Source organism: Bufo bufo, chromosome 1, assembly GCF_905171765.1.
Source record: "Bufo bufo chromosome 1, aBufBuf1.1, whole genome shotgun sequence".
Lineage (NCBI taxonomy): Eukaryota > Metazoa > Chordata > Amphibia > Anura > Bufonidae > Bufo > Bufo bufo.
Genome location: NC_053389.1, coordinates 645,950,184 through 645,977,093, shown reverse-complemented (window position 1 = coordinate 645,977,093; position 26,910 = coordinate 645,950,184). Strand labels below are relative to the sequence as shown.

Genomic DNA, 26,910 nt, shown 5'->3' with positions numbered 1-26,910 from the left:
TGGCGGCACACCGAAACATTGTGACATTTTTGGGGGCCCCAGGATTATGAAATAGGTGTGACATCAATGACATAAATTATATCATTTTATTAGGCAATATTGATTTACATAAAGTACAGACCAAAAGTTTGGACACACCTTCTCATTCAAAGAGTTTTCTTTATTTTCATGACTATGAAAATTGTAGATTCACACTGAAGGCATCAAAACTATGAATTAACACATGTGGAATTATATACATAACAAACAAGTGTGAAACAACTGAAAATATGTCATATTCTAGGTTCTTCAAAGTAGCCACCTTTTGCTTTGATTACTGCTTTGCACACTCTTGGCATTCTCTTGATGAGCTTCAAGAGGTAGTCCCCTGAAATGGTTTTCACTTCACAGGTGTGCCCTGTCAGGTTTAATAAGTGGGATTTCTTGCCTTATAAATGGGGTTGGGACCATCAGTTGCGTTGAGGAGAAGTCAGGTGGTTACACAGCTGACTGAATAGACTGTTAGAATTGGTATTATGGCAAGAAAAAAGCAGCTAAGTAAAGAAAAACGAGTGGCCATCATTACTTTAAGAAATGAAGGTCAGTCAGTCAGCCGAAAAATTGGGAAAACTTTGAAAGTAAGGGCTATTTGACCATGAAGTAGAGTGATGGGGTGCTGCGCCAGATGACCTGGCCTCCACAGTCACCGGACCTGAACCCAATCGAGATGGTTTGGGGTGAGCTGGACCGCAGAGTGAAGGCAAAAGGGCCAACAAGTGCTAAGCATCTCTGGGAACTCCTTCAAGACTGTTGGAAGACCATTTCAGGGGACTACCTCTTGAAGCTCATCAAGAGAATGCCAAAGCAATAGGTGGCTACTTTGAAGAACCTAGAATATGACATATTTTCAGTTGTTTCACACTTGTTTTTTATGTATATAATTCCACATGTGTTAATTCATAGTTTTGATGCCTTTATAGTCATGAAAATAAAAAACTCTTTGAATGAGAAGTTGTGTCCAAACTTTTGGTCTGTACTGTACATTCATTATTTTTATTAAGTTATATTGACATACACAGCAACTAATCATGATTTATTGGTTATCTATGGATTGTACCATTGTTGTTTTTTATTGCGTGCTGACATATTGTGTTTTAATAAATATCTGTTGATTGACATACAATCCAGAGAGAGGAGTGCCTATCATATACCTGACATATTTACTACTATTATACACTGGCAGTGGGTAGTTCAGTGGATAGTGAACCCTCTATATGCAAAAACACTAACGTGAGAGCAACACAACTGTTGGAGGCTACTGAAAATATCTGGTGACAACCACACCCCTTACAGCCTAGCCAAGCTCTTATAAAGTTCCGGGCAGCACTGCGTTTTGGGAGAAAGTCACACCATTGCACAGGTCCTGGTATAAAATCGACAATTCCCTGAATGTAATTTAACATGGTCGGTGGAGAACTAAGATTGAATATTGATGTAAGATTGACTGTAAGACATGCTATACTTCACAATCCATACACTTTACATCTGCAAAACACTAGGCAATAAAACTGGTTATAAAATATTAGCCTTTCATGGAAATTACCGGAATTGGACTGGGAACAGCAGCCACAACAATTCCAATAGGCTGAGGAGAAAGGATTGCAGGGCTTCCATTACAAATACTCGTTATTCCATTGGGTGCAGGCCCATCTTGTTTCTTCATCTGCAGTTCTCCTGGTAAAGGTGACTGGAGCTTTTGTTCTTGCTGCTTTTTCTGGATTTTCCTCTGCAATTGTTGCTTGGCATCTACAGGAGAAGCAAGGGTCTTCACTTGAGGGTGGAAAGCATTACTTTCAGACATAGGCACAAAAGCAGATGTCTGTGTTATTCCTTTCAATCCTGCAAGAAAATATGGACACTGTTACTACACTAGAAACACCCTTATGTCTTCAGCATCTAGATAATGCTGCCCGCACTAAGCATGTTACAGGTGTTGTCTGGGCAATGCAAAATTTGGTAATAGTGTGTAATAAAAATAAAAAAACACACCAATCCACCTCCGATTCTGTTCTGATGCATTCATGTTCACCCACTCGTCTCTACTTCTGGTGCCTTTAGACATGCACACACAGGGCTGACTAACCTCAGCCAGTGAATGGCTGAGCAGGCAGACCGGGGGGACCGGAGAAGAGTCAGGTGGAGGATCGGTGAGAGGGATGTGCTTTTGTATCTCTTGAATAACCGCTCTAATTGGGTGTTAACAGAAAAGTTTTTTGCAGCATAAGCAATAAAATTCAGGTGGCCTATTAGGGTACTCTCACACTTGCGGCAGAGGATGGCGGCTCCGGCAGTCCTGACGCAAACGGATGGCATTTGTCAGACGGATCCGGATCTGTCTGACAAATGCATTAAAAAACCGGATTCGTCTCTCCGGTGTCATCCAGAAAAATAGATCCGTTTTTTTTTTTTTTTTTTAAGGTTTGCGCATGTTGCTGAATGCAGCACTAATACATTTCAATGGAAATAAATGCCGAATCCGGCATTCCGGCAAGTGTTCAGGATTTTTGGCCGGAGAGAAAACTGCAGCATGCTGCAGTATTTTCTCCGGCCAAAAAACGTAAAAGATGTAAAGCAGAAGTAACAGCTCACGATCCTTTCTCACGCTGCATGGGAAGGGGCAATCCCCAAATCAAATCCAGCAAAAAAGGTCCCAGCAGACATTCTAGTTTTCAATCAGTTGTATTCTTTTATTGTGACTACAACAGTACGCGTTTCAGTTCAGAAAGGCTGGACTGGCCGAAACGCTTCCTGTTATTACTTTGTAGTCACAATAAAAGAATACAACTGATTGAAAACTAGAACGTCTGCTGGGACCTTTTTTGCTGAAAAAACGTAAGAGGGACTGAACTGATGCATCCTGAACGGATTGCTCTCAATTCAGAATGCATTAGGATAAAACTGATGAGTTTTTTTCCGGTATTGAGCCCCTAGGACAGAACTCAACACCGGAAAAGAAAAACGCTAGTGTGAAAGTACCCTTAGAAGAAAAGGTATGTGCCATCACATTTTATTAGTACATGTTTACACTATATAGATTATTGCAGCTTGTGATTTTGCTTTTATTTAACCACTTGGACACTGACACTTCTCCCTTTTTGGATCCACAGGTAACAAAACTCCACCATGTGGACACCATTTAGGGCATGTTCAGACATGTCAGATTTGATGTAGAAATTTATGAAAACTCCATTTCATGCGCCTGAATGGGGTTGTTTCGGCGGCATGTGCATGGATTTCTGCAAGGATTCAGATGAATGGGACAGTCACAGAAAGTTTTACCGCATGTGTACACAGTTGGGACTCTATAAAAAATGCAAGTAGCTTACAGCACAGTGGACAATCTGCCGAGGTCTTCTGATTGCCATTTTGTCCAGATTTAGAGACTGTATACAGCCAGCTTACATAACAGTTGAATAAATATTTTACAAAGGAGTATCATATAACTTAGGGTAAGTTTAGAGGAAGGATTTTGGGTGCAGGTTTCAGTGCAGATTGGGTGCTAAAAACCTGGCTGCATCTCAGATGAACCCACCTCCCATTGTTTTCATTGGGAGGCCATGCCGCAGTTCATGCAGTCGAGGATTTTTGGCGCATGGACACACAGCCACAGCTGGAGCCTGCTCACAGTTTACCTCTATTCAATAGAGCTAAAACCCATGTCAAAAACCACAGCACAGCGCAGCGGTTTCTGCTGTAGGATCTGCAGAGTATTTTGTCATGGAAAAAATCCTTTGTCTGAACATACTCTAAAGCTAATTTCAAATCAGTAATGTTAGCAAATTCAACTACGTTTTACAAAAAGTGTGTGGAGCTCCTTATGGATACCTAATAAAAACTAAAAATGAGATTTTGTAAAACTTACAGTAAAATCTCTTTCTCGCTCTTCATTGGGGGACACAGAGACCATGGGTATAGCTATGTCCTCTAGGAGGCGTTGACACTAGATAAATCTGTTAGCTTCTCCCCTGGCAGCTATACCCCCTCCAGCCTGGAGAGAGAGCTTCATGCTTTGTGAGAAGCAATAGGAGAAGCAAGTAAACCAACGAAACAATGTGGAACAGCAACAATGGCAAGAACCGAACCAGGTTCTAACCATTCCTCCTAGCCCAAGAAGCACCCACCGCTTTGGGGGAGTGAGCCATGACACCTAAGGGTGGAACCCCGTCCGAGCGCGGTAAGCTGCAGCACTTGCAGACCGAATCCAATGTGCAATCGCCCTTTGGAGGCCGCCAATCCCCAGCGAGGACCCTCCTGAGAGAAAAAGGGGATCCGTACGCCGAGAGGGACTGGAGGCTTCTAATAATGAGTAGAGCACTGACAACGTCCATAATGTAACTCCCTTCCGTAGGGTGCGAAGGAAAGGACCGTGATATGGAAGTCAGAGACCACCTTCGGGAGAAGAAGGAATGCTGAGAAAACCATATTCAGATCCCAAGGCTGTAAGGACGGTACAGAGGAACCGTATGTGCCGCTCCTTGAAGGAAGATTCCCACGGGCACCAGGGAACCTGGAAAGCTGCCCAAGACGGAAGCGCCAACACCTGACCCATCAAGGAAACAAAGGCTAAACAAAGGTCCAACCCTTAAAGTAGAAAGGAGAGAGAAAACCCCAAAGTGAGGGGGACGTCTTGGCTTCAGAGAAGCCTCAGAAGGACCTCCTGGTCCCATAATAGATCCTGGCGATGCAGACTTCCTGTCCTGAATCATAGTGCGGAAGATATCCGCCGAAAAACCCTCTCCACGTTAGAACGGCGGTCTCCATAGCCATGCAGTCATTGAAAAGGTCATGTAAGACTGAACCCCCTTGAAAGAAGGATGTCTCTGAGTGGCAGTGACCAAGGGACGTCTCCAGGAGAACGAGGTCGGCGTACCACGCACGACGAGTCAGTTTCGGAGCGACTAGGATATGTCTGAATGTCCTCTATCCGGATCTCCCGTAGAACCCCGAGAAGGAGGGGAAGAAACTCCCGCCAAGGAGAATCAGGACCTCCATGGCGGATGCTTCCAGAACTCTGGCTCTGGAAAGAAGGCGGGGAGCCTTTGTGCAGATACCGTTAGCACACCCGGACCAATGGAAGAGTCCCTGTAGGAGGAAGAATGTGGAGGGCGTCACAGCCCACCAGTTGGGACCAGATCGTGTCTGGAATGGAAAGACACCAAACGAATCCCCCATGCAACGCAGGTGAGGGAAGATAGCAACGTAGGAACTACCAAGGCATACGGGGTGACAATGAACCATGAGCCAGAGGGGGAAAGACAGGAGAAGCAATAGGCTAGATCTAAGCCCATACCCTGTAAGAGACCGACGCTATACAGAAGTAGCCAAAAATCAAGTGGCCGTGCCAAAAAAATTTATAATAATTCCGCCCGAGAAGGAAGCCAGGCAAGGGAAGTCACAATGCAATGCTAGCCCCATATCCCAGCAGAGGAGGGAACACCCGTAGAAGCCACCGATCCGGTGCTAAAGAGTCCACCGCCTAGCGAAGGGCTGTGCAGTAAGAACCCAAGCATGTAGGGAAAATAATACCGCTACCACAGTGGTAGCCAGCTCTTGCCCCGGCAACGCAAAAACTGAGGGAGAGGCCCGATACTATCCGTAGAAACCACGTGCCACACTGCCCCAGTTACGTGGAGCTAACTTTAAAAATTCTACCTGGAAGGGCGCTGAACAGGCGCAACTGCCAAGCTAGCTCCAGGGTAGGACCCCTACCAGAGGGTGATGTCCCACTGCAGCGACCATGAACTCTAACATTAGCGAAAAGCTGCACCTGTGGAGGAAAACAAGCTGTAGGAGCTAAATCAGAGTCGCCAGCATAACCACTTCCCCAGAGAATGGGGAGTGGTTGATAGAGAATAAGGAGTCAGTGAAAAGAGTCGACCCGCTGGAACGTACTCACTAGGTAAGTGCAACGGAGTATGTATTACGTATTGATGCGGACAATATCAGGACCGACTGGAGCAACGAAGGCCCATGGAGATGGGGGAGGTCCCAACGAAGACCCACAAGTGATGCTAGGAACCCCCTGGAAGACAGAGGATGTTATTATCAGCACCAAAAGAAGGATGCAACGATGAATAGCCACCGTATCCACTGGTGGCACCCATATAACACTAGGGTAAGAGTGTCGGGCGCCTGCGAGAACCAACTGTAGCCACGCCCTCTTGGAGATAAGCGAAGGCACCTAGAGCCGTAGTGCCGCAGAAGATGTTTAGTTACTCCCCGCTAGTGAAACACTAGCGGAAGGTGGAAATGCGACAGAAGCACGGTGATGTGCAACACTCCGCCTATGGAAGGATAGCGGACAGTCGGAACCGTATTCAATGGAAGAGTAATTAGCTACCTAAGGAAGGTGTTAGCATACAGCAAGTACTGGTCAGTGGTAGGGAGAATACCCCACCTAAGAAGGGGGGCGAATGCCCACAGCGAGATCTAGCGCATATGGCGAGTCCTGTACCCCGTGGAGTGCAATAGTGCACCTAAGGGGGTAATGCATACAGCACATAATGTAACTAGTGACAATGTCATCGCGCCACCGATGGATCTGCATATGGCAGGTCCCGAACCCCAAGTCATTGTACAGGGTGGGCCATTTATATGTATACACCTTAATAAAATGGGAATGGTTGGTGATATTAACTTCCTGTTTGTGGCACATTAGTATATGTGAGGGGGGGAACTTTTCAAGATGGGTGGTGACCATGGCGGCCATTTTGAATCCAACTTTAGTTTTTTCAATAGGAAGAGGGTCATGTGACACATCAAACTTATTGGGAATTTCACAAGAAAAACAATGGTGTGCTTGGTTTTAACGTAACTTTATTCTTTCATGAGTTATTTACAAGTTTCTGACCACTTATAAAATGTGTTCAATGTGCTGCCCATTGTGTTGGATTGTCAATGCAACCCTCTTCTCCCACTCTTCACACACTAATAGCAACACCGCAGGAGAAATGCTAGCACAGGCTTCCAGTATCCGTAGTTTCAGGTGCTGCACATCTCGTATCTTCACAGCATAGACAATTGCCTTCCGATGACCCCAAAGATAAAAGTCTAAGGGGGTCAAATCGGGAGACCTTGGGGGCCATTCAACTGGCCCACGACGACCAATCCACTTTCCAGGAAACTGTTCATCTAGGAATGCTCGGACCTGACACCCATAATGTGGTGGTGCACCATCTTGCTGTAAAAACTCAGGGAACGTGCCAGCTTCAGTGCATAAAGAGGGAAACACATCATCATGTAGCAATTTCGCATATCCAGTGGCCTTGAGGTTTCCATTGATGAAGAATGGCCCCACTATCTTTGTACTCCATATACCACACCATACCATCAATTTTTTTGTTCCAACAGTCTTGGAGGGATCTATCCAATGTGGGTTAGTGTCAGACCAATAGCGGTGGTTTTGTTTGTTGACTTCACCATTCACATAAAAGTTTGCCTCATCACTGAACAAAATCTTCTGCGTAAACTGAGGGTCCTGTTCCAATTTTTGTTTTGCCCATTCTGCAAATAAAGTGCACCGATCTGGGTCATCCTCGTTGAGATGCTGCAGTAGCTGGAGTTTGTAAGGGTGCCATTTGTGAGTAGCTAATATCCGCCGAAGGGATGTTTGACTAATGCCACTCTCCAGTGACATGCGGCTCTTGCTACGCTGTGGGCTCTTGCTGAATGAAGCTAGGACAGCCACTGATGTTTCTTCATTAGAGACAGATTTCATGCGTCCACATTTTGGAAAATCCAACACTGAACCAGTTTAACGAAACTTAGCAAGCAGTTTGCTAACTGTAGCATGGGAGATGGGTGTCTTGCATTGAAATCTGCTGCAATCACCCGGTTACTGCGTTCACCAGACATCAACACAATTTCTATCCGCTCCTCACGTGTTAACCTCGGCGACATGTCAATGGCTGTAAACAAAGAGAAACTTGTAAATAACTCATGAAAGAATAAAGTTACGTTAAAACCAAGCACCCCATTGTTTTTCTTGTGAAATTCCCAATAAGTTTGATGTGTCACATGACCCTCTTCCTATTGAAAAAACAAAAGTTGGATTCAAAATGGCCAACTTCAAAATGGCCGCCATGGTCACCACCCATCTTGAAAAGTTTCCCCCCTCACATATACTAATGTGCCACAAACAGGAAGTTAATATCACCAACCATTCCCATTTTATTAAGGTGTATCCATATAAATGGCCCACCCTGTACTTAGTCCACCTATGGCAGGGGACAATGTATAAGGCAGGCACTGTATCCTGAAGTAGTGCAGTTGCACCACTGAAGGAAGTGGGTAATGCATACGACAGTTCTGCTGGCCACCTAGACGCAATCTCTGGAAGATGGCTTCGGACTCATGTCAGGGTCCGAATCAGAGATTCTCCCCTCTTCCTGGACGGACCCGCCCCAGTGAGGGAGGGTGTGTCTGAGCATGATTTAGGGAGGAAGAGTAGGGGAGCGGAAATATTCGAGGAGAAAATTGTCCTGCTGCAGTTCGCTTGCGCGTAGAGCTACCCTTCAGAATCTCGCCCCTGGCAGTTGTGGATTGCGCAGGAGGTGACTTATCAACCAAACCACCCGAGGGTGGAACGGAAACTCCCAGAGGTCTCTCCACCGGATTGCGAAGGCGGTGAATTATCAACCAAAGAACCCCGGAGGGTGGATGGGAGATTCCAGCGGACCCCACTGGATTGCGCAGGTGGAGAATTATTAACCAACAAGGGGGGTGGATTGGGAATCCCAGAGGTCCTCCGCTGTATGGCGCAGGTGGAGAATTTATCAACCAAACCGCCCCGTAGGACAGTTTGGGATCCTGCAGAGATCCTTCACTGAGTTGCGCAGGTGGAGAATAATCAACCAAACGGCCCCGTAGGACATATTGGGATCCTGCAGAGATCCTTCACTGAGTTGCGCAGGTGGAGAATAATCAACCAAACGGCCCCGGAGGACGGATTGGGATCCTGCGGTGGTCCGTCACTGGATTTCGCAGGTGGAGAATCATCAACCAAACGGCCCCGGAGGACGGATTGGGATCCTGCAGTGGTCCCTTATTGGATAGTGCAGGTGGAGAATCATCAACCAAAACGGCCCGGAAGACGGAATTGGGATCCTGCAGTGGTCCTTCACTGGATTGCGCAGGTGGAGAATCATCAACCAAACGGCCCCGGAGGACGGATTGGGATCCTGCAGTTGTCCTTCACTGGATTGCGCAGGTGGAGAATCATCAACCAAACGGCCCAGGAGGACGGATTGGGATCATGCAGCGGTCCGTCACTGGATTGCGCAGGTGGAGAATCATCAACCAAACGGCCCAGGAGGACGGATTGGGAATCCTGCAGCGGTCCGTCACTGGATTGCCCAGGTGGAAAATCATCAACCAAACGGCCCCGGAGGATGGATTGGGATCCTGCAGTGGTCTCTCATTGGATAGTGCAGGTGGAGAATCATCAACCAAAACGGCCCGGAAGACGGAATTGGGATCCTGCAGTGGTCCTTCACTGGATTGCGCAGGTGGAGAATCGTCAACCAAACGGCTAAGGAGGACGGATTGGGATCCTGCAGCGGTCCGTCACTGGACTGCGCAGGTGGAGAATCATCAACCAAACGGCCCCGGAGGACGGATTAGGATCCTGCAGTGGTCCCTCATTGGATAGTGCAGGTAGAGAATCATCAACCAAAACGGCCCGGAAGACGAAATTGGGATCCTGCAGTGGTCCTTCACTGGATTGCGTAGGTGGAGAATCATCAACCAAACGGCCCAGGAGGACGGATTGGGATCCTGCAGCGGTCCGTCACTGGATTGCCCAGGTGGAAAATCATCAACCAAACGGCCCCGGAGGACTGATTGAATCCTGCAGGGGTCCGTCACTGGATTGCGCATGTGGAGAATCATCAACCAAACGGGCCGGAGGCGTTATTGGGAACTATGCGAGTGTGGCTGAGGAGTGGGAACCGTATGGACGGACATGTCCTTTATTATTATTATTATTTTATTTTTTTTATTATTTTTTTTTTAACTAAGAATCCGGCCTCAATGACAAGAAGCAGGAAGGGGTTAAATCCTCCACTCATGTACAGTGTACTTAGGGGAAGGGCCCCAGATAATCAGGTGCTGGCCTAAGAATGGTGGGTGGCCATGAAGGCAGTGGCTCAGCAGGCGACTGGAGGAGGGGGAGAAGGGTGGGAAGAATTTGCGCCAGAGTGCGCCCCCCGGGACAAATGCTGCAACCCAGCAAGCCGCAGCGCGGCTTTTCAGAGATTGCCTTTCCCCCCACTGAATACTGCACCGGCCGTGTCACAGACCGGCCGGACTGAATGGGGGCGTCACCCCGCCGGCCAGGCCGTTGATAGCGGGGGTCGGGCAGAGAAGGCGCGGGCCGGAGAACCGATGTGGTGCACGGCCGATCGCTCTGCAGATAACCCCTTCCGGAGCGGCACGACGGCATCCACTCCAAGGGGTGTAAATGTGGGAGGTGTCGGGGAGCGGAGTCTCCTCCGCATGTGTGAACGTCTGCACTGCTGGCCACCATATTTTTTGAGCAGGGTGGCAAAAATCGCAACCAGAGCAACGAAGCGGTGCCGGCCGAACGCAGGGTGGTTAACCCCCTCAGGAGTGACGCGCCCGGCGTCCGCTCCCGAAGGGGTGGAGAAGGGTAAATGCCGCCTTGTCGGTGAGCGGGAGCTGTGCTCCGCTCCCTGCATGTTAATACGGAATTAGCACTAGGGAGTTACATAGTCCACCTAATTGGCGCCAGTAATGCATACCGCACCTATTAACCCCCTATGTCCTCCACTCAATCAACCAAACGGCCTGTGCCAGAGGGGACTGCTTCAGGGGTGCTGGGCTATGCTGAAGCCCTGTCTGGTCGCAGACTATTGGCACCATGAGGGAGGGGGGACCAACCCAGAGGGTTAAATACTCACCTAGTCCCGTGTACTCACCTCTCTTCTCTTTCCTGCCGCCATTTCACCCCTCCTCTGGTCCAGCAGGGTCACCCCTTCAGCTACTGGCACCGTAGTGACAGGACGCTGGAAAAGGGGGCTTGGATGGGTGACCCCTTGGCTGGTGGGATGCAGGGGAGCGAGGCTGCCCTGGTCTACCTTGTCTTCTGTGGGGGAGGTAGCAGTGCAGGTGACCGGCACTGGCGCAACTCGACCCCGGGAGAACAGGGAGGCGAGGCGTCCACTGTTGTCCCATCTGAAAAAGAAGGAAAAAAATTAACTAAAATAAAAAATCTTCAGGAGATCCCTGCAGAGCAGGGAGGTCTTGCCTCCTATTGACACTATAAAAAACTTAAGCTCTCTCTCCAGGCTGGAGGGGGTATAGCTGCCAGGGGAGGAGCAAACTGCTTTATCTAGTGTCAACGCCTCCTAGAGGACATAGCTATACCCATGGTCTCTGTGTCCCCCAATGAATATGGGCGAGAAAAGAGGAATTCAATTTTGCATGCCTATATATCCACTGTAACCCCACAGCAGCATGTAAGCAAATATTAACTCCATCACATACGTTGCCTGCTTTGATGGAATAAAACTGCCTACAGTGCAGTCTTGGGTCAAAAATTGGGGACAATACCTGGCAGGCATGTGATATTGGACTTATTGCAATATCAAAATCTCATGCAAAGATTTCCAAAGGGACTCCAGACATTACCATAGAGGGAAGAAATTGTGATACAGTGAACACCCTGTAAGGACCAATACAAAGATTTTTCGACTTGATACAGACATACACAACCGTTTTAAACCCCATTCAATAAATGAGGGGGAAAAACAAAAAAAAAGTAAAATAGCAAAAAGAGGCAGATAGACAAAACAATTCATAGTAATGGTGGGGAACAACAGAGAACCACTTAATTATATAAAGGTAATTCTTGGAATAATTTGAAAGAGTGTAAGAGTAATGGGACTACCTGCAGAATCTCCCGCCATTACAGTTAATGCTGCCATAGATTTAGTACCAATGTAATGGCTTTTCACCAGAAAACGAGCTAAGTCCAAAACAGAATCAAATGGCTGACTTAGGACCTTCTGAGCCCACTCACAAACAAGGCGACAGGCTGCGGACACAACCTCCTCATCTGCATTCTGCAGCTGAGCCGATACTTCCATTCCATCCAGCTGAAAATCAAGAAAAATGCATGAGAACAGTAGCAGTTTAGAAGAAAGCTATACATAGTGGCACTTTAAAGGGCATGTCCACCTGTAAAAAAAAAAAAAATTATACTTTTACATTAGGGGTGGGCGATATGGCCTAAAATCTATATTGCGATATAATTTTAAGCATGTGCGATATGCGATATATATTGCGATATATTGTTTTCTATATTTGGGGGGGGTGTTTAAACTTTTTTTAAAATTTTTATTTGATAACTATTAGTCTCCTTAAGGGCTAGAACGTAGAACCCTTGTCATATTCACCCTAATAGAGCTCTATTAGGGTGAATAGGACTTTACACTCTCCCTGCTGCCCTGTGCACACAGCAGCAGGGAGCTGATCCCCCTCCCCTAAATGGTGCCATCCACAGATCCCCCCCTCCCCTAAACGGTGCCATCCCCAGATCCCCCCCTCCCCTAAACGGTGCCATCCCCAGATCCCCCCCTCCCCTAAACGGTGCCATCCACAGAACCCCCCCCCCCTCCCCTAAACGGTGCCATCCCCAGATCCCCCCCTCCCCTAAACGGTGCCATCCACAGAACCCCCCCTCCCCTAAACGGTGCCATCCACAGATCCCCCCCTCCCCTAAACGGTGCCATCCACAGATCCCCCCCTTCCCTAAACGGTGCCATCCAAAGATCCCCCCCTCCCCTAAACGGTGCCATCCACAGATCCCCCCCCTCCCCTAAACGGTGCCATCCACAGATCCCCCCCCCTCCCCTAAACGGTGCCATCCACAGATCCCCCCCTCCCCTAAATGGTGCCATCCACAGATTCCCCCCCCCTTCCCCTAAACGGTGCCATCCACAGATCCCCCCTCCCCTAAACGGTGCCATCCACAGATCCCCCCTCCCCTAAACGGTGCCATCCACAGATCCCCCCCCCCTCCCCTAAACGGTGCCATCCACAGATTCCCCCCCCCCCCCTAAACGGTGCCATCCACAGATTCCCCCCCCCTCCCCTAAACGATGCCATCCACAGATCTCCCCCCCCCCCCCCCCCCGCTCACAGAAATACATTTAAAAACTAATCAGTAACTTTAACTTTATTCATTGGTGATCTCTTTACTGTATACCTTACTAGGTCTTAGCTCCGATAACAGCAGGCAGTGCGGGGGGCGGCGCTCTCTCACTGACGTCACGCGCCTGCGCCGCCTAGTGGGAGGAGCAGGCGCGTGACGTCAGTGAGTGAGCGCCGCCCGCCCGCACTGCCTGCTGTTACCGGAGCTAAGACCTAGTAAGGTATACAGTAAAGAGATCACCAATGAATAAAGTTACAGTTACTGATTAGTTTTTAAATGTTCTACTTTCAGCGGCGTGGCCCTGTATATTCTAACCCCAGGCAAGCGTCCCTGTCACCATGGGAACGCCTGGGGGTTAGAATATACCATCGGAATTGAGTTTTCACGCGCTCACTGAGATCGTGAAAACTCAATGATTTACTGTCAGTCCCTCCCCTCCTCCTCTTGTCATTGGTGGTCAGCGGCAGCCGCGCACAGTGGGGAGGGAGGGACTCTCTCCTTCTCCACTGTACCCAGTGTGCCGGCTCAGGAGAAGATGGTGCGCGCAGAGAGCGCGATCATATCGCGGTCCGATATAGGCGATATGCTCAAAATCCATATCGTGGCACAAATTTATATCGCATATCGCCTATATCGTCTATATCGCCCACCCCTATTTTACATACATATATTTTACTAACTATGTACATATTGCATTGCTTATCTTGCTACGATATACCGTATTTTTAGCCCCTGTGTCTTATGGGGCGAATGCTGGCAATTTACATCGCAGTGGCAATGCTGCAGCATCGCAGACTGCGATGTATTAGTGAGGAGGGACTGTAGTAGGCGGGGAGAGCGGCGGGGCCGTGCAGGCACTGTACTCTGGCCCCGCAGCTCAGTATGTACTGTATTATATGTAGTGTTAATCATCAGAACTAAACCCAATAATCATGCGCTCCCCCTGCGTACCGTACTTACCGGTACACACGTCACGCTCCTGTAGTGTGGGACTGTTATGGGGGAAGTTCTGTGGATGACACATATAGCAGTGTCATCCACAGATCCCCCCCCATCATAATGCCATCCACAGATCCCCCCCACCGTCATAATGCCATCCACAGACCGCCCCATCATAATGCCATCCACAGCTCCCCCCATAACAGTGCCATCCACAATCCCCCACCCCATAACAGTGCATCATCCACAGATCCCCCATTATAGTGTCATGCACAGACCGCCATTAGTTCAAACCCACCAAAAGCACACCTTTTGGTTAAAAAAAAAATTCACTTGAATGGGTCCGGAGATGCGGAATGGTGCGGAACGGAACCCTTACGGAAGCACTATGGAGTGCTTCCGTGGTGTTTCGTCCCGTACTTCCGTTCCGCAAAAAGATAGAACATGTCCTATCCTTTTGCGGAACGGCCGGATCGCGGACCCATTCAAATGAATGGGTCTGCGATCCGCTGCGGCTGCCCCACGGACTGTGTCCGTGTATTGTGGCTGGCATTTTGTGGGCCGTAATACGGCAACGAGCCGCACACGCCAGTGTAAAGAGGCCTTAGGCTGCATTCACACAAACGTATTTTGTTTCTGTGTCCGTTCCATTTTTTTTTTTGCTGATAGGATGTGGACCTATTCATTTCAATGGGTCCGCAAAAAATGCGGACAGCACACCGTGTGTTATCTGTATCTGTATGTCCGTTCTGTAGCCCCGCAAAAAATATATAACATGTCCTATTCTTGTCCGTTTTGCAGGCAAGTATAGGCATTGTTATAATGGATCCGCGGAAAAAAAAATGCCATAGGGACCGCAAAACACATACGGTAGTGTCAATGTAGCCTTATCGGCAGATACAACCCTAACAGCTTAGACAAGGTTCACATTGCTGTTTTAAATTCCAGTATTCTGTTCTGATACTCAAGCCAGAAACCTGGCAGACCCCATTATAGTGAACTGGATCTGTCGGGTTACAGGATATGGAAACTCTGTTAGGCCGGGTTCACATCTGCGTTTTAACAACCAGTCACTGTATCCGGCGCACATGCCGGCATTCAGCCGGACAAAATATGCTACATGTATTTTTTTTCTGGCCAAAAGTAGGCATATATGCCAGAAAACGGCCGGATTACCGCTAGATCCCATCACAGTGAATGGGGATCTGGCGATGCACGGTGGTATCCGGCTAGGCTGAACAGACTGCCGGAGTTCACAACGCAGATGTGAACCCAGCCTTTTTCTGTTTCTATACTGGAATTTAAAATGGCGATGTAAACCTAGCCTTAGCTGACCTACTATACTATAGAACAGCTATCAGATCACTGTCCACTGACTACACTTCACAGAATACAAATCAACATACGGCATGATGTGGCAGAGGTTGATGTTTTACCATTTTAGGCACATAAAAGTGTTTTATATCATTCATTTTAGCTAAAAAATCTCTGGGGTCTACAGTTAGCTTAAAGGGTTGGGTTCCGTATAACTTAGCTCCCACAAGTGTGAGGTACTTAAGGAAAGAATCATACTCACCGGCTCCTCACTGCTCCAGTCCGGTGCCCTGTATCCGTTTGACAATCTTCCGTTACCTGTTTTTTTTACTTCCGGCCCAGGTTACATGTTCTACTTCAGTCAAAGACCGGCCTCAGCAGTGAGGTGTCTGGGTCACATGCCGCTTGGGGACACGTCACCGCTAAGGTCAGTCACTGGCTGCACCGGCGCACCTGACCAGCTGAAAGTGAAACAAGCCAGGGACCTCAAGATCACTGACTGTAGCCAAGATGTCGGGAGCATGTATTGTTCTTTCATTAGATACCACACATTGGGGGCTAATTAAAAAGGATCAAATCCTGGAAAAACCCTTTAAGGCCAAAGACTGACAGGGGTATTCCCATCTTAGGCTGCTTTCAGATGGAATTCGGAATCCATATCGGGATTCTCCGCTAACCGGAAGCCGAACTTTAGACGCCGAACTTAAAACAGAAGTTTGCTCAACACTAATTATCACCATATTGCTACAAGAATATAAAATAAAGAATCTGACAATTACCCCATCTCCTGTCTTGTTAAAATCCAGATTAGGCAGTGATGGCATGTGCACGAAAGCTTTCTTCCTCAATCCACTGTAGCAATATGTAAGTTTAGTTAAAGTTAACTTCCAAAAGCAGCAGAACAATCAAAAATTCACAAGGTTTAACATCAGTTGAAAAGAGTACATTACTCTAAAACATTGCTGGAATTGTCCACAAAGATTTGCAAGAACTGCACATGTACGGCACATGGTCCTGGGCTTTAAACCTGTGCTACTGAAGGTTTAAAGCTCCCGCAATCTAGCAGGAGCCGTTTGGATACATGGCTGTTAGAGACAGCTGGGGACACCAAGGAGAAGACAGAGGCAGTATATGCCTTCTATTTGTCAGCAGACATAGCGCCCAATGCTGCCTCTATTGGACCTAGATATCAGGGGATCGCTGGATGCCCCTGGCATAGTAAAGCTAGATCAGCTCTGCCAGTGACTGGTGACAGGCCTCATTTTGATGCCCCAATGGACAGCTGCAAAATAGAAAACAAAAACATTAAGGCGTCTTTCATGGAGCTCATGCTATGTCCCAATAATACATACTTAAAGGGTTTCTGTCATCAGGAACAAGCTTAGTAAACTGGTTGACATTAGACATGAGCTAATGTCAGCTAAATCTAACAGTGTTAGCTTTTTTTATAGGTGCCTCTGTTTTGGAGAAAATTTAACTTTTAGGAACTTCATTTTATGCAAATGAACCTCTAGGAGCAATGGGGGTGTTGCCCCTACACCTAGAAGCTCCGTTCTCCCTCCTCATCCTGATCGATATGGTTGCCGGCAAAGGACTTCCTTACTGCCCAGGTGCAGTAAGTGCCTTGTATTAACTTTCTCCTGTTTAAATTTTTTATTTTTTTTAAAAACACGGAAAAATCACATAAAGCACTATATCTGAATAGAAAAGGTTTTTTGCCATGGTTTATCATATGCAGTAGTAATGCAGCTTTCAGTATAGTGCTGCACCACAATGTAATATGTGCACCCAAACTTAATGATGACCTATGCCCAGCAAAGGTCATTATCATGAGATTGGTGGCAGTCTGACAGCCCCACTGGTCAACTGTCCTCAGCAGCTGCTGGCACTGGAAATAACACAGTGGAGCGAGCCAGAAGCAGACAGCACCATCCACTGTGTAGTGGTCACTCTAGGTTACTGCAGCTAGGCTCCTATACATTCGAGAACAGATGACTGTTGGCGGTGACAGGTGTTAGGCCGCCATGATCGGATATTGATGACATATCCTTAGGTTAGGTCAATAGCTAGAACCTGGACAATCCTTTAAAGAGTTTGGCTTAAAGGGAACCGGTCACCATTAGAGATGAGCGAATTTCCGCTTATGAAATTCGTTCACACTTCGTTTGTTGGTAAAAAGGTGAATTGTGTTATGGATTCCATTACCACGGACCATAAAGCAATTCTATGACGGAATGCACAATGGAATGCCTTTAGAGGCATTCCGTTATTCATTCCGTCATAATAGAAGTCCATGGGCTGCAAAACGGATCCGTCACGTTTCTGTTATGCAGGGGAGGAGTCCCAACACTATGAACCAGGACAAGTGCTTTAGTGACTCTTGATTGCCCAATGAACGAGCGTTTGCTCATTCATCAGGTAACTAGTGGCACTATTACACAGCCAGATCATTGATAATGAGAGTTTCTGCGAACGTTCATTAACGATGATCTGCCCGACCATCAGCCAGTGTAATACAGCCTATAGTTAAACCAGCCCATCAGCACGCTACTGATCGATCATTCTATTCATGAAGCACCATGTACTATTAGGGGCTATCCTCAGTATAGTTTTTGGGGATTTTCTTTGTACATATATCACTGAGGGCAACTTCTAAAACGTAACCTTTATATATATATATATATATATATATATATATATATATATATATATATTAAAAATACTTGGTCCAAACAGGACCCTGATAACCATATCTGTCAAAATTAGCAAAAATACAGACATTATGCGAGTAAGGACAGAAGAATAGGGTATATCAATCCCTATCCCTGTTCTTGCCCTTAAAGAGACTGCTCAGCCCATAGATGCACCTTGAGGGTAGGTGCACTCTGTCCACGTTCCTGGGCTAGCCTGTCCTTATATAGCCCTATCACTTTCTGACACGAAATACAATGTCCAAAAAATCATCAATACAGTGGGCGGTTAGAAGAAATACGGACAATATTACGCGGATAAGGACAGAGAATTAGAATATATGTGTCCCTATTCTTGCCCTTAAAGAGACTGCTCAGCCCAGAGATGCACCTTAAAAGGTAGGTGCACTCTGTCCACGTTCCTGGGCTAACCTGTCCTTGTATAGCCCTATCACTTTCTGACACGACATAAAATGTTCCAACGCGTTTCCCCTTATAGATAATCAAAGGCTCATCAGGGGACCAAAAGCATCAGTATGGTAATAGGTTCTTACAATATACAGAGTAAACATAAATAGCCGATAAATCAAAACATTACTGGAGCACCCCAGACCAGAAAAACATGAATCTATTAAAAACAGAAAAGGAGCAATCCATCAGATATAACAAGAGAAGGTAAGTCTCTCATTCAAACCCCCAGGTGACCGAAACCGAAACCTATAAATCCACTCTGTTTCTTTTTGGAGGATTCTACGGTCCAATCACCTTTCCTGGGGGAGGGTCTTATCAGTTCCAATGCCGAGAAAGATAACGACCCAAGGTCTCGATTATGACATTCCCACATGTGATTTGCCACGGGAGTGTTATTCTTTTTCTTGATGTCATTAATTAGAATCCTCCAAAAAGAAACAGAGTGGATTTATAGGCTCCGGTCTCGGTCACCTGGGGGTTTGAATGAGAGACTTACCTTCTCTTGTTATATCTGATGGATTTCTTCTTTTCTGTATTTAATAGATTCACCTCTCTTTTCTGACAGAAATGGACATCGACGCAGGAAGCATCATTTTTTCATTATATAAAAACTGACTTCTATCTGACGGTTAATGAAGTATCATATTTATTGTAATTGTGTAGTGAAGGGTTTTGCCAAGGGAGAGTTCTATCATATGTCTCTATTGGACCATCAGCATATTGTTTGCTATTTCTAACCCCATATATTATGTCCTGATTTATGCCAACTGTAATAAATGGTAATAAAACTGATACTATTCCCCCGCCCTCTTTTATAGCTGCACACTTGGCTGTATTCAGTAATGTAGTATATAATTAGCATTTATACTGGTATATATATTGTCATCTATGTAATTAGTGTGCTCAAGTTTTATCTGGTTATAAATAGATTTGATTATCGTGTCCCCTTTATCTTTACTATTTCCCCCCTGTATACAGTGTTAGGGGGTGAATCTGCTATTCATGCCTTCAGACATGCGAGCAGCGCGCCTAGATTGTATTGTCTAGCACGCCTTGTTTCCAGCTGGCCTCGGACCTATGCTTTCCATGATCGCTGTACATGGAACGCGCTGCCATCTTGGTTTGCCCCACATGACTATGCGTTCCACGGTGGATATAGGTGGAACGCACCACCATCTTGATTTCATCCTTGGCGGCTCAGAGAGAGGCGTGGAAGACAGTTGGGGCGGGGAGACGCTCTTACAGGTGAGGCCTGGGATGCATAGCGCCTCTGGATAATAGGTTAGGGAGAATAGGGGAGGTCAGTTTTAGACTGCCACCCAATGAGAGTGGCAATTTGCGATCATGTGACAAAAGGGGGAGATCCATGTGTGAAGCTGACGAATCTGGTTTAAGCCCGCCCGGGATCCCATCATTTAAATGAGAGTCCATTCCCTTGGCAAAATTGAGCTGTTTTTTTGCCCCCTGGAGCCCCCCAGCCATGTATCCTGCCTCTGTGAGAGGACTGGACCAACACGCTATTTTTCTGTATCAGCTAAGTTGCTTTGCATTGTCAAAAAGTGTTCTCAATACTATCTAATATGTGGTGTACTGATATCAAGTGTATTTAAATGTCCACACACTGTGAATAAGTACTCTATTTTAGGGGCTTATTGCCTCTTACCTTGTCACAATGTTTTTCTGGTCTGTGGTGCTCCAGTAATGTTTTGATTTATCGGCTATTTATGTTTACTCTGTATATTGTAAGAACCTATTACCATACTGATGCTTTTGGTCCCCTGATGAACCTTTGATTATCTGTAAGGGGAAACACGTTGGGACATTGTATGTCGTGTCAGAAAGTGATAGGGCTATACAAGGACAGGTTAGCCCAGGAACGTGGACAGAGTGTATCTACCTTTTAAGGTGCATCTCTGGGCTGAGCAGTCTCTTTAAGGGCAAGAATAGGGACAGATATATTCTAATTCTCTGTCCTTATTCGCGTAATATTGTCCGTATTTCTGCTAACCCCCCCACTGTATTGATGATTTTTTTGGACATTGTATGTCGTGTCAGAAAGTGATAGGGCTATATAAGGACAGGCTAGCCCAGGAACATGGACGGAGTGCACCTACCCTCAAGGTGCATCTCTGGGCTGAGCAGTCTCTTTAAGCTTTAAGGGCAAAAACAGGGATAGGTATACCCTAATCTTCTGTCCTTACTCACATAATATTGTCTGTATTTTTGCTAACCGTCCATTGTTTTGACAGCTTTTTGTACTATGGTTATCAGGGTCCTGTTTGGACCAAGTATTTTTAATAAATATAAATAAATAAATATATATATATATATATATATATATATATATATATATATATTATAAAGGTTAAGTTTTAGAAGTTGCCCTCAGTGATATATGATTTGAAATAGCAATTGTCTACTGTAATATCCTTGTACTCAGTGATTATTTTTTTTAGTACATGCCTCTCTAAAAGCCGTACGTAAAAAATTTTTTTTTTTACTATTCAGTTATGTCAATAATTTTTGCACTTTTTCCAGTCATACATGAGGCTTTATTTTTCATGTCACTTTTGTTTTAGTACTTTGTTTTCATTTTTTACAACCAGGAAAATGTAAAACAAAAAAAATAAGGGGGGGGGGGTCTGTTTTTCACATTCTTTTTTAAAGGGGTTGTCCGGTTTTACCATATTGATGACCTATCCTCAAGACTCCCAGCATCCCCACCAACTAGCTCTTTGAAGAGATTATCCTGCTTGTGCGAGCGCTGTGTTCTCTTCACTGCACGCCATAGAAATTGCAGTGGTGGTGTTGACAACGTGCATGTAAACAGTGAAGAGAAAGCAGCATGTCATCAATATGGGAAAACCGGACAACCTGTTAAACTTATATCTGTCAATAGCACAGCGTGGAACTAAAGTATTTTTTAAATTATGTCTAATTTCCATAAAGGTCATATTGATATATAGGTTGTGGTTGCCAGGGGTGGTGCTACAAGTTGTGGTGGCTTCGTATAAATTAGTTATTACCGTATTTTTCGCCCTATAAGACACATTTTTCCCCCTAAAGTGGGGTGAAAATTATAATGCGTCTTATAGGACGAATACAGGGATTGGGGGGTGCTTTGCATGTTGCCAATACATCACAGGCTGTACTGCAAAAGGACATCAGCCTGTGATGTACTGGACATTGATCCTGGCATGTACAGTACCTACTGAGGAAGAGGGAAGAGCCTGGCACTTCTATGGCGGGACATCAACAACTACGATCCTCCTAGGACCTGTCCCAGCCTCCCGGAACTGTGTACATGCACACCAGACTGCACCCATCTCTATGGGAAAGCCCTATTGTTAGAATGTAGCGTCAGATTTGAGGTTTTGCTAGAATGTAGTGTTGGATCTGAAGTTTTGCGATAGCACAAACACGATTCTCTTTCTGTGATGCAGGGCTCTTATATTCTATATTGTTTGCACTCAGCAGCATAGCAGGTATCCCCCCAGTACAAAAGTGATTAGCATGCCTGAAAAAAAAGGCAGTCAAAAACATATGGTATGTACCAGGCAGCCAGCAAGATTGGGGTTAATGTGACTCATTAACCCCAATCTTGCCACTGTCATGATTTAAACATGAATGGGGGGTCACTTATTTTTAATGTCAGGCTGGGCACATGCTTTTGGAGTGGGTCCCATGTGCCTCACATTAATAGTAAGTCAACGTACCTTCTCAAATAATAGGCAATGTGGGGTTAATGTGAGTTACAGAATACAGGCCACTTATTATTAATGTGAGGCACATGGAATGATGGAAGTCAAAATTCATAAGACTGTGCCGATAACATTAATAGCAAGTGACTGTTTGTACCTCATGCTTTAACCCCATGTTGCCCATTATTAACACACCGTTTGTTCAAAATATATTTTTCCCTAGTTTCACCCTCTAAAACCTATGAGCCAGTGCGTCTTATAGCGCGAAAAATACGGTAATGAAAAAATTTACGTCTTTATTTTTATTTTTACATAAGGTGGTACAAAATCTTTGAGGGACATTTAACATGACATTTTTTAAAATGTATTGCTGATTCTTCCAGTAACTGGGGCTGACAAAGTAGTTCCAGGGGGAAATACAGCCCCCAGAAAGGCTTTTTTTTTTTGTATACTACTTATTGTTGAAGTGCACTATACGGTAAACTATCTTCCACCTGCAGATAAAATGCTCTCATTTTTAGTGGCAAGCTAATTTACAGCAGATATTTTGTGAAGGAGCGTGCGCAGATTTGGACACACTTGAAGTAAAGGATATTTTGATTTCCCTCTTGTGCCCAGGCGTCGTGCCTTCATGTTTGGAAATACATTTTTCATAATCTTTCCAAAGTCAGCAGCACTTAGTGGGTGATAGCCAAGATTGTCACAATAGCTCCTGAAAGACAGAAGGAAGATATTGATATAAGAATCAGAAGCAGGTAGACACTTCAGCTTAAAGGCATGGACACTATTAGTATAATAGTTATACTTACTGTCCTGAATCCCTCCATTACAGTGCCACCAGTGTCCTCCCCACTGGGCTTTATTTTCCTGACTGCAGCAGTGACATGGCTGTACACAGCAGATGATCTCTGCAGCCAAATCACTGGCCTCAAGGTTCCTGTTCTATATAACGCTGAGATCAGCGATTGGCTGCAGCGGTTACGTGCAGTATACAGGCATTTCAATGATGCAGCAAAACAATAAGACGTCCTGGATACAGCAGCAGGGAGGATATCAAATGCAGGGCTGAAATGGAGGGGGTTCACAACAGTGAGTATACATTTTCACCTTACTTACCCCCCCCCCTTTTTTTTAATAAATACAAATGAACTTGACAAGGCTATTAAACAACTAAGAAACTCGAGATTAGAGAATTAATGCTGGATATAGCTATACTGTATACTAAGGTATTGTGCAAGGAAGAAATAATCTCCAGTCAACATAAGTTTCATCTTTAAAGTATCAATGCATACTACAATCAACCTACCAAGTGAGCAAATTTTGCTGTGAAGTTACGGTAATCTTCTGATAGAGGTTTGAATTAAAGGGTATCTGTTGATATGACTTTAATTTGGTGCATCTGTAAGTATGGCCACAATCACAACGTAGCATACATGAAGTATTTAGGAGCCTCCAAAAGGGTCTTCCATCATGAAAATTTTCCTTTAGCGACTGCTAGTGATCTCAAAATAGGAAAATGAACTACCTCCACAGTGAGATTCATTAGGACCCATTCTAGAGACAGGAGCAGGTCCCAGAGGTGTGACATGCACCTATCACACATTTAGGACATACCCTACTCAATATGCCATAAATGTCCCAGATGGAAATACCCCTTTAGGAAGATTTTTTTAAATTATGAAAACCACATACTGATATTCTTCTTTTATAATTTCTTTTTATTCTGATCTGTTTTTATTTTCTGAATGTCGATTTTTTTTAAATTCTATTTTCTGTACATGATCATGGAGATGGCCAACTTATCTACGCTGCTGTTGACAATATTCAGAAATAAGCTTTACAGCAGCCACATGGACCTTACAAACCTGTACACTGGAGATTACTCACTAACTATGGGAGAGGTTTTAGGCATGCTCTATGATCTGTGCAGAGATAATTGTGCAGGGAGGGGCAGGAGGTGAGCTGTGACCATCATCTACTGTCAGTGGTGTTTCCAGAGTAATCTATATGTAGGTGTTATCTTTCTTTTTAATGCAGGACAGACAATAGGATGACTGCTGAAACGTGATCTCTACAGAACTGGAAGCGTCAATCTATTATGAGGTTCAGTGGCCAGGGTGAAAACAGCAAGATTTCAGGACCTGTTTTAAATAGTGACATCAAAAATTAAACAAACAAACAAAAAACGTAAAAAGTATGTTTACCCTCTTTTTGACCAATGATGTAAATGTATGCCATGGGTTGTACATATTACACGGCCCTGCTCCTGGTGCAACTGCTGTTATTGGAGACCACTACAATCCTGGTAGTTTAACCCCCCAGCTTTAAGCCCCTCCCCTGACGATCATAGAGTAGATGTGATTTAGAAATCTCATCCACACGCTACAGGAAAAACCGGAGTGTAAACTGGCTTACGTTGTGTGTTTCCAATAAGCAGCAAGTCAATTTATGCTGCAGGTTTTACCCACGGCTTTCAACCGTTGCAATGCAAGGTTGAAAGCAGAAGACCTGATGCCCACCTGGTTGCAATGCCTTTGCAAAAACCAGCGCATTATAGGTGCTTTTCCAATATGGATTTTCCAATATGGAAAAACCACTGCGGACCAACCCATGTGGCTGTATCCTAAAAATGAAATCCAAAAATTGTGGCACTGCTGTTTTTGCCTTCCGACCTAAAAAAATTAACAACAGATAATCAATAAGTTATACGCATCTAAAAGGAGGGCCACTGAGAAATACAACAGCAAAAAACTAGACCTGAAAAACAAGCGGGGGTTTGACAAGCTTTTTGTTCTACTGCACACTTAGGGATGATTATGCGGTGATACGCAGGTCCTCCTCACTCACACGGGAATCTGCATGCACTCTCCCCGGTGTCTGCCTGGGTAATTTGCACTTGGTCTTATCAATATCCTTTTGCATGTTCTTTATTTGTTTTGTATATTTGATAATGCATTATTTTTGCAATGTTTCACATATTTTTTTACGTGTGATTTTTTTTAAGAATTTTTTTTTTTTGGCCAGGGGTTCTGGCAAAATTGGGTTTTCTCCCAATACTGTCTATATTCACCTATATTGCCTTTTGGGGATAATTCTGTTGTGCATATGTTTATTGGGGATTATTTTGGGATGAATTGCATGTTGGCTTTATAGCGAAGCTCCCCTGTGGGGATTTGAATCTTTTCAGGATCAGTCCCTTTGACGGTTGCTTATGAAAATATTTTTAGCCCTTGACCAGCTGTATTTTTTTTAAAGTTTAATTTTATTATATATAATGTATGTGCTATCCTTATGCTTACATGTGTGGTCTTTTCCTGACACATGTATATTATGTAACATACATGTCAGAAAGCACTCCGTTTTATTCAGTTACTTGTAGATTAGAAGAAAAAAATATTTGTCACTATGTGGTTTTAATTTGTAAAAACCAATTAGGCCATACATCCCCATTAAAGGAGTTGTCTCAGTTCAGGAGGTAGCACTTATCCTGTAGTCAACGTTAACACACGGCACTTACTAATGTATTGTGAGTGTCCATATTGCCTCCTTTGCTGGCTGGATTCATTTTTCCATCACATTATACGCTGCTCATTTCCAGGGGTTACAAACCTACAATCCAGCAGTGACGACCGTGCCTGCATACTATAGGAAAAATCACCGCACACTCTGGTGGGAGCGCACATAGGCACGCATGCACAGCAGTTCCCATCCCACCCACCTCATATCTGAGCTGCATCGGAGGCCACAACCCCTGTAAACGAGCAGTGTAAAATGTAATGGAAAAATGGATCCAGCCAGCAAAGGAGGCAATATGGACAATCACAATAGTAAGTGGCTTGTAGTAACTTTCTCAACATGGTAAATGTCATTGGTTGAAGTGAGAGAACTGCTTTAAGTCAAATGGCTTTACTTTAAATGGTTATGAACTTCATGGCTCACAGACAAATGTGAATAAATGTATTCACTGTGTAATTTAACAGTTTCTGTATTAGGATTAGAAAACCGCAGTCCACAGTAGGAATAGAACGCAGGTAACCCATTGTGTCATGATGCTCAGTTGTGCCAAATGACATACCTATGGTAAAATAAAGTCAGAGCCACAGAAGAGTAAGATGTGCACACTGTACTTACTTATACTCATCGTAAACCTCCTGCTTTGGCAGAGAAGTCTCTGGGTGCTCCTCTAAGGTATTCCGAATCCAGGAGAATGCATGAGTTTGCTGAGCTCGGCTAGACGACAATGAGCTCTGATCACTGAGAAGAAACAAAAAGGAAAAAAAAAATTACCTTTTTTTTTTCTCCTTAGAAAAAAAAAATCAAAGATGTGATCATGAGATATTTGTAAACATAGAAAAAAATGTGTGCATTCCAGTGAGCGATATACCCATTACGGCCAGCTAAGGCTACGTCCACATCTGTGTTTTTAGTGTTCCGGTGCTCTGTCCTGGCAGAGAAGCAGAATACCGGAATTGCTGTATCCGGCATAGCCAGACACACGTCAGGACCACCGGATCCCTATTCATTGTTGTAGGATCCGTCGGGGGTCCATCAAGAATGCAGACTTTCTGCTGGGAAAAAATGC

At 45.1% G+C, this 26,910-nt stretch overlaps 1 protein-coding gene across 1 annotated transcript in view; it reads right to left on the bottom strand.

The window, feature by feature from the left end:
* The window catches only part of RFX7 (regulatory factor X7), a 99,595-nt gene that overhangs the window by 12,155 nt on the left and 60,530 nt on the right, over positions 1–26,910 (bottom strand). Inside the window, exons 4-8 of the mRNA XM_040413912.1 lie at positions 26,460–26,582; positions 22,924–23,040; positions 16,246–16,330; positions 11,948–12,155; positions 1,583–1,878 (exon numbers count right to left, since the gene is read on the bottom strand). Coding sequence (XP_040269846.1) covers positions 1,583–1,878; positions 11,948–12,155; positions 16,246–16,330; positions 22,924–23,040; positions 26,460–26,582 — 829 coding nt within the window. The remainder of the gene's footprint in view (positions 1–1,582; positions 1,879–11,947; positions 12,156–16,245; positions 16,331–22,923; positions 23,041–26,459; positions 26,583–26,910) is intronic.